Source organism: Argentina silus, assembly GCF_951799395.1.
Source record: "Argentina silus genome assembly, chromosome: 2".
NCBI lineage: Eukaryota > Metazoa > Chordata > Actinopteri > Argentiniformes > Argentinidae > Argentina > Argentina silus.
The window spans coordinates 32,825,282-32,833,790 of NC_139656.1; the positions used below are offsets into that span (position 1 = coordinate 32,825,282).

Consider the following 8,509-nt stretch of genomic DNA (forward strand, 5'->3'; position numbering starts at 1 on the left):
TGTGAGTGTTCATGTTGAAGACTTAGTCATCATAGAAGTCGTCATAGCGGGCAGCAAGCTTCAGCAGCGTTGCCTCCTCCTGGTCCTTGAGTTTCTCCTCAAATACGACAGCCATGTCCACGAGCCCTTCATCATCCCCCTCCTCATCCTCGCCGATGAGAGCAGACAGCACAGTAGACACACTGGAGGTCAGATCATCTGTGTCTGGAGCTGATGTCTTGGCCTCGCAGACAGCCGTCGATGTCTGGGCAGTAGCGTCGGTGTCAGAGGTAGATTTGTCTTGGTTAGAGACGGCAGCGTGGTCATCAGAAACGGTGGACGTATCAGGGACGCCGGGCAGCTGCCAGTCGACCTGGGGCTCACCCACGCTCCGCTCCAGGGAGGTCTGGGAGAGGGAGGCCTGGGCGGGTGGTGAACCCAGCGGAGAGTCTGGCCTGAGGAGAATCTCCGTCACTGGAGTCCTGACCGCTCGAGGGCTTCTTGGTTTGGGAGAGTCGGCTCGTTGTTGACCGTGTTCATCCAGGTTGTTCGGGGAACGTGTGTGGGGTTCATGGATTGTTTTTATCAGCTCTTGATCCGCTGGTCCGTCTTTGTCTTTCCTCACATTGGTCGTTCCGTTGTCCTTGGCTCGTCTGTTCTTTCGTTTTTTCTTGCCTTTTTTCTTCCCCTTTCTTTTACCATCCCCTCCGGAGAGAGGCCTTGGGTCAGTGCTGTTGTGGGAGTTGGTGGAGTCATGGTCACAGCCGTTGTCAGAGTTATTCTCATTCTTGGAGGTGGAAGACTTTCTCTCCCATTTTCCTCCACAGCAGGTCAGAAGGGTGAGCAGTTGGACAATCGCCACGGCCGAGGAGGTGCTCTTCTTCTGGTTCATGGTGCTTTTGTCCCTGGGTGTGAGTTTCTCCCTGGGGGAGACCCTCGGGTCACTTTGTGTTTGACCCATGAAAGGACTCAATCACTGATAAATCAATCACAACGTCTTCAGAGGAGTACAAGGATGTGGACTCAACGAAAGCTGGTGTGAAGTGACCTTCCTGTCACGGAAGCTTGACATAAGTTGGTCAGTTGCATTATTGCATCACTGCTGCTCCACCCATTTGAGGTGCCATTATGACATCATCACGTTTGTCTGGCCCTGTCAAAATTCCGCTGCAATACATGTGTTGAGTTTTGAGTTGTCTTGAATTAACTGATGATAATTGATTTAATTAATAAATCATCTACAATTGGTAATATTTAACCTCCTCGTTATCTTCTGTCTAACGTAACAAACAATATGACTCACGTTTAAATGTCTTATCAAACTGAACTCAAAAAGAGCTTAGCTTCCCCTTTTAAAATATTGATATTTTGTTTTCCTGATGATCTCCTGCTGGAGTTTGTGTCTGGGTTTGATCACCATGATACACCTATACTGTAGATTAAACACCAAGACCACCAAGGTATTGACTATGTCTAGAATACATGATGGTGTGTATGGATGTGTTACAATGCTGTCCATCTCACTTGATTTAACAGTTATCAGGTTATTCACACCGTATCCACACGTTTGATACCATTCCTCATTCCATTCCATGCATTACAATGAGCCCGTCCTCCGATTTCTACCTCCACCAGCCTCCACTGGTAGTGATATTGCAAATAGTGTATCTGTCCCCATTGGAGCTGGCTGGTCTAGTTTGGTGAGACAGCAGGTCACAGAGTGACCTATCAATGAGAAGGTGCTAGCATAGTCATCATGAACTTTGAACTTTGCTTAAAGGGATGGTTTAGTCTATTGTCATGCTTGCTGGCTGCCAAGATTAAATGAACACACACACGCACACACACACACACACACACACGCACACACACTCCAGTCGTGATGAATGTGTTGTGTCCTATCCTTCTAATCAGAGCTATGAGTAATGGAATTGATTAACCCAACTAAATGGACCGTTGTCTATTGTTCATCCCCTGCGTAGGTAGCCGTGTCTTTCTCTTGATAACCAATCGAGAGTCAAGAGGCCTGTGATTGTCTGAGCTCCTCTCCAAGCCAAGGTATGTGTATATACTGTATAGATATATATATATATATATATATATATTCAGAGTAGATCTAGACTTGATGAATTTGGTGCGTTATAGTGGACTGTCGTAGAATGTTGAGGTTGTGTACTTGTTAGACCCATTCACATGGCACTCATTCACTACCAGTGGAGGCTGGTGGAGGTAGAAATCGGAGGACGGGCTCATTGTCATGCATGGAATGGAATGAGGAATGGTATCAAACACCTCCACCAGCCTCCCCTGGTACACAGATTCAGATATGTGTGTGTGTGTGTGTGTGATCTGATTTCTATCAGCTCTGCTCTGTCAATCTTTAGGGAAAAGGCTTAGCCTACAGGCTCCCAAGGGTGTGTGTGTGCGTGCGTGCGCGCGCGTGCGTGTGTGTATGTGTGTGTGTCACGTCACTACACTTGTTTTGATACCATTTGACACCACCTCATTCCATTCCATGCATTACAATGAGCCTGTCCTCCGATGTCAACCTCCACCAGCCTCCCCTGATAGGAACCACAGTATGTAGAACCCGAATCGCTCTTAAAACTCTTTTATATTCTCTGTCATCTCAAGTAAGAGTGTTTTGTTACCAAGGAGTAATATCGAGTAAAGAGAACAAACTAATTTATATGTTAGCAATTATAAATGGCAGGCCTGGGGCCTCGGAGACTAAGGCTGGCTGCCTTTGCCTCATGAATAGTTGTGCGCCGTTAGTGTGGATATAAACTAGGATTATTCACAAGAGGAATAGCTAAGAGCAATATCATATAGTACGCTGCGCTCGTCGAGTTCATAAACGGTGCCAAATGGAAGTGTGTATGATCCTTCATCAGGCCGTATGAAATATCCATACGCTTGTTAATTCTTACTTCTATTCTATTACTTCTTTCTATTAATCTTTTTTTAAATAATCATTCATCGTTAAGAATTTAGCATGTGCAGCCCCTTTTATAGCTGTTTTCAATAGCCTCTCTCTGACGGAGTCATTCCCAGTCGCTTTATGAAATATTCATGAGAGCTCCGTCGGAGGACGACGTTTTTAAAGGTGAAACAAAACAAAACAAAAAAGTGAAAAGTGTCGTTGTTGTTTTGGCACGAGGCTTCCACCACACCTGAGAGACACTCACAGGACACACACACACACGCACACACACACACACACTCACAGGACAGACACACACACACACAGAGTAATCTCTCAGTGCTTGAAGGACTCATCTTGAATGCATCCTTTATGTTTTGGACTGAAATGCCTGTTGTCTGTCTGTCTGCCTGTCTGTCTGCCTGTTTGTCTGCATCAACCTCAATTCCCAACAGCCCAGTCTTGTGTGCGGTGCCCCCTAGTGTAGAAGTCAGCTGTTGGGGGCGGTGCCCCCTATTGTAGAAGTCAGCTGTTGGGGGCGGTGCCCCCTAGTGTAGAGGTCAGCTGTTGGGGGCGGTGCCCCCTAGTGTAGAGGTCAGCTGTTGAGGGCGATGCCCTAGTCTAGAGGCCAGCTGTTGAGGGCGATGCCCTAGTCTAGAGGCCAGCTGTTGAGGGCGATGCCCTCCTTGTCTAGAGATCAGCTGTTGAGTGTGTGTGTGAAGTAGATGATGCATCTGGTCCCCTCTTTGCCCCCCCCCCATCGACCTTTGACCTTTGAGCCATCTAGTTGGCAAGACACTTCCTGATTGTGCAACCATATGAACTGACAGAGCAGACCTGAAACCTCAGCACTACAGGAAGCAGCAGAGCTGTTATGAACTATAAAGCTGTTATTAATTTTTTTCAATGAATGAATTCTCCTCTCAAATCCTCTTTAAATCTCGCATGAAGGGCCCCATCATAATCATACCACAGGAGGTATTTTTACTCGGCTTTCACATTGAGTTATTCCGCATATTCATGATCTCTTGTGAGTATCTCAGTGCTAAGTATTTAAAACAGACTTAAATTCTGTGATCTAAGAGATGAATCAATACGATATGCAAATGTCTATTATGCAAATGAGACATGAGTGGGTGATATGACAGCGTAAATAATTTCCTAAGCGTATTGTCAGAGAGAGAGAGAGAGAGAGAGAGAGAGAGAGAGAGAGAGAGAGAGAGAGAGATTGAGGCTGAATGTTTGTCTCTGGGAATCACCATCATCATAAGCCAGATGTCTAGATCTCATAGAATGAGAATGATTTGAATTCTTAGAATGACTCAGATTCTAATCGCTCTAATGTGTGTAAATCTCCACTAGAGAACAATCAATGTGATTGGATGATAGGCTGGCGGGACATCTTCACCAGCACCAGGCAGAAGAACATTGAGAAATCAACATTTTAATTAGTTGTTGTTGCTAATCAAATTTAGATTTAACACACACTTCTATACAACAAATGATCAGATACTATTTTCTGAAAGCGTGAAATTCAATACTTAAATAAAACTCTAATATTTTTAATACAAATAATCTGTTAAATAACCATATGATAATAAAAGGCATTTGATGATACATTTGATAAAACCACACATTTAAGATTATGTATTATACATATAAACATGGTGTAACTGAACCAATAAGCAAGTAGCCTACAGAGAGATACATGTTGAAGTTTACATCGGAAGACACCAGTAGCAACTTCAAAGCCGGAGCAACGCAGAGGTGTCGAGCTCACGTTTAGGTAACTAGATGTCATGCTTTTGACAGGAAAGGGCAAAAACACACGTTACAGTTCTCTCGCTGGTTATCCGCAGCAATAACAAATGTATAGAAGAATCTTCCCACTGCCAGACAAGACGTGGCTCTTCTGAAATCCTTTGCTAAACGTTGTCCTCTTTCAAAGCGACGTCAGTGAGGCTTTCCTTCCAAAGAGGTAGATTTGCTCATCGTGTCTTTGAAGTGTCACACAGGCCTTGTTTTAACTCTTAAGAATGAGAGGGAGAGAGTGGGAAGGGGGAGAGAGAGAAGGGGAGAAATAGAGAGAGGGAGAGAGATAGTGAGAGAGAGCGAGAGGGGAGGGAGGGAGAGAGAGAGGTGGGGGGGACATAGCATGAGCGAGAGAGAGAGAGAGAAAGGGGGGGAGACAGCATGACAGAGAGAGAGAGAGAGAGAGAGAGGAAGGGGGGGGAGACAGCATTGAGAGAGAGAGAGAGAGAGAGAGAGAGAGGAAGAGACAGCATGACAGAAAGAGAGAGAGAGAGAAAGGGGGAGAGACAGCATTGAGAGAGAGAGAGAGAGAGAGAGAGAGAGAGGAAGAGACAGCATGACAGAGAAAGAGAGAGAGGGAGAGAAAGGAAGGGGGGGAGACAGCATTGAGAGAGAGAGAGAGAGAGAGAGGAAGAGACAGCATGACAGAAAGAGAGAGAGAGAGAAAGGGGGAGAGACAGCATTGAGAGAGAGAGAGAGAGAGAGGAAGAGACAGCATGACAGAGAAAGAGAGAGGGAGAAGGGGAGCAGGGCTCAGCTCTGCCAGAGGCCCCCCCCCCCCTGTGGTGCGTCAAGCCTGGAACAGTCAGTAAGATAGGATGAGACGTTTCATTACGGTGACAGGCTCCTGTGTCAGTCTTGATGAGCCAAAGTCGTCCTCTTCCTCCTCCGCTGCTCCAGGAGGGCTTCATCACATGCGCTCGCTGTGGGTCCCCAGGTGCAACTGTCTCCGTGTTAAAAAGGGGCCCTCAGGAATTCACGTCATGTCTCAGGTTTAAGATGCTTATGATGTAGCGACCAAACCCCCCCCTCTCTCTCCTACACACACACACGTACGGACGTACGGACACACACACACACACACACACACACACACACACACACACGCATGTGTGAAGATCAGCACACACACACTCTTCCACCTCCTGTCCTCTCTACAGCTGTCTGTCTGTCTGTCTGTCTGTCTGTCTGTCTGTCTGTCTGTCTGTCTGCCTGCCTGCCTGCCTGCCTGCCTGCCTGTCTGTCTGTTTCTTTCTATTGTTCTGTCCTCCTCTCCTCTCCAGATCCAGAGGGGCTGGTCTCGGGTCGGTCCAGGCCCCAGCCCGGCCTCACTGTCCTGGGGGGCGCGCCCCCTCAGATCTTAGTCTCTCTGTGGTCGGGTCTGAAGGAGTCTCTGACCCCCAGCAGCCTGGAGGCCAGCAGGTGACCGCTCACTCTGTTGTGCCACTCCTGGGAACGGCCCCTGGAGGAGAGGAGAGAGAGAGGCCAGGTGGTCAGGAAGGTCAAGAGGTCAGAAGGTCAGGAGGAAACACACACAACATCACTACACTACTAGGAGGACACAGTGGAGAGAGACACAGTGCAACATTTGTCTATGTAAAAAGTGCAAAACATGTAAATGTGATTGATTGATTGATCCTCTCAAGGGTTAGGGTTAAGGTTAGGGTTAGGGTCCTTCAGCTCCATAGATCTGACAACCCCAGCATGGTGGACTACTGCACGGGTACCAGGTCTGTCAGGCCTACAGTAGTTCCCACCTATCACACCTCATGTGCGTCGTCTTTTCCGACCGGGTAGGACTATTTTTCCGAGAGTCAATGTCGATGCTAACTCGCGACATTGTAGAAAACAACGAGTGAGAAGGTGTGTCCAAACTTTTGACTGGTACTGTACATACAGACCTAATGAGTGTGTCCCGCTACCACCATTAACCTTCACCACCCTGCAGGGCTGGAGGAGACTGGTCTCATTAGTCTGCGCTGTAAAGCCCAGTCGAGCTCAGGACAGTGATTCTCTGTGATAAACTAATCAGCACTCAAAATTAATGTCACTGCAAATAAGCACCGTCGGAAAAAAAGCATCAGTGCGTTTCATATTATGATTTAAAGCGTATTAATTAGACATTTTTCATTTACAGCAAAATAAGCACCAGTATGTTGTATGCCCAGGATCTTTCAGGGAGAGTGTTTAAGGAGACAGGAACGAGACAGAGATTGTCTCAGTTGCTGCTCATTTTGGATGTAATGAAGTGAGAAATGGGATGAGTCGATGTAATCATCATGATGGAGGAAGGGGGATCCGGTGTTGCCACACAGCAGTTCTACAAACGACACCTCTACCTTTCCCTCTGGCTGTCTGTCTCTCTCTTACTTTCTCATCCCCCCCCCCTCCCCTGCCTCTCCCCACTGCCCCTCCCCCCCCTCTCTCTCTCTCTGTCTCTCTCTCTGTCTCTCTCTCTGCCTACCTGGTGTCTCCCCCCCTCCCCTCCCCCCTCCCCCTCAGGTGCCTACCTGGTGTCTCCCCCCCTCCCCTCCCCCCCTCCCCTCAGGTGCCTACCTGGTATCTCCCCCCCTTCTCTCTCCTCCCCCTCAGGTGCCTACCTGGTATCTCCCCCCCTCCCCTCCCCCCTCCCCCTCAGGTGCCTACCTGGTATCTCCCCCCCTCCCCTCCCCCCTCCCCCTCAGGTGCTTACCTGGTGTCTCCCCCCCTCCCCTCCCCCCTCCCCCTCAGGTGCCTACCTGGTGTCTCCCCCCCTCCCTCCCCCTCAGGTGCCTACCTGGTGTCTGCCCTCCAGAGGTGTGTGAGACGTGTCCTCTTGGTCCCCAGGGGCTCCAGGAGGTAGAGGCAGGAGAGGACCTGGACCCTCACCCCCTCCCCAGGCCCCTCAGGGTGGTCCAGGGACACAGACCTCACCCCCCCCTCCCCCGAGGCCTCCAGGTGGTCCGTGGACACAGCCGACACGTAGAGGGGGCCCGCCGCAGGGTCCGACTGCCACGTCCTGCCAGGGAAGAGAAGGAGAAGGAGGAGGAGGAGAGAAGAAGGAGAGAAGACAAGGAGGTACTTGTTACAACAGATGTACTAGATGCATTAGTGAGCAGGTAGACTGAACTGTACAGAAGTATCTGGAGCAGCATTTCCAACCAGAGTAGGTCTGAGTCTGAGTCACCCTCTTTCATCGGTTCGAGAGAGAAGCCTTAATGCAGCAGAGCAGCAACAGGCTCCTTGTCAAAATAACTCAAGTCAAACTGTGGCTGCGGCTGAACTAACTAAGTGTTTATCCCTGACTTCTCTGTCTCTCTCTCTCTCTCTGTCCTCTCTCTCTTTCTCTCTCTCTCACTCTGTTCTCCCTCTCTCTCTTTCTCTCTCTCTCACTCTGTTCTCCCTCTTTCTCTCTCTCTCTCTCTGTGTCCTCTCTCTCTCTCTCTCTTTCACTCCCTCTGTCCTCCCTCTCTCCCTCTGTCCTCCCTCTCTCTCTCTCTGTGTCCTCTCTCTCTTTCTCTCTCTCTCACTCTGTTCTCCCTCTCTCCCTCTCCCTCTGTCCTCCCTCTCTCCCTCTCCCTCTGTCCTTCCTCTCTCTCTCTCTCTCTCTCTGTCCTTCCTCTCTCTCTCTCTCTCACTCTGTTCTCCCTCTCTCCCTCTGTTCTCCCTCTCTCCCTCTCCCTCTGTCCTTCCTCTCTCTCTCTCTCTCTGTTCTCCCTCTCTCCCTCTCCCTCTGTTCTCCCTCTCTCCCTCTCCCTCTGTCCTTCCTCTCTCTCTCTCTCTCTGTTCTCCCTCTCTCCCTCTCCCTCTGTTCTC

General features: G+C 49.0%; 1 protein-coding gene across 1 annotated transcript in view; it reads right to left on the reverse strand.

Moving 5' to 3' along the window:
- Positions 1-5,770: 5,770 nt before the first annotated feature.
- Positions 5,771-8,509, reverse strand: part of LOC310801337 (stAR-related lipid transfer protein 13) — a 16,662-nt gene continuing 13,923 nt past the window's right edge. The window contains exons 12-13 of the mRNA XM_083665331.1: positions 7,491-7,712; positions 5,771-6,176 (exon numbers count right to left, since the gene is read on the reverse strand). Coding sequence (XP_083521457.1) covers positions 6,068-6,176; positions 7,491-7,712 — 331 coding nt within the window. The 3' untranslated portion in view covers positions 5,771-6,067. The remainder of the gene's footprint in view (positions 6,177-7,490; positions 7,713-8,509) is intronic.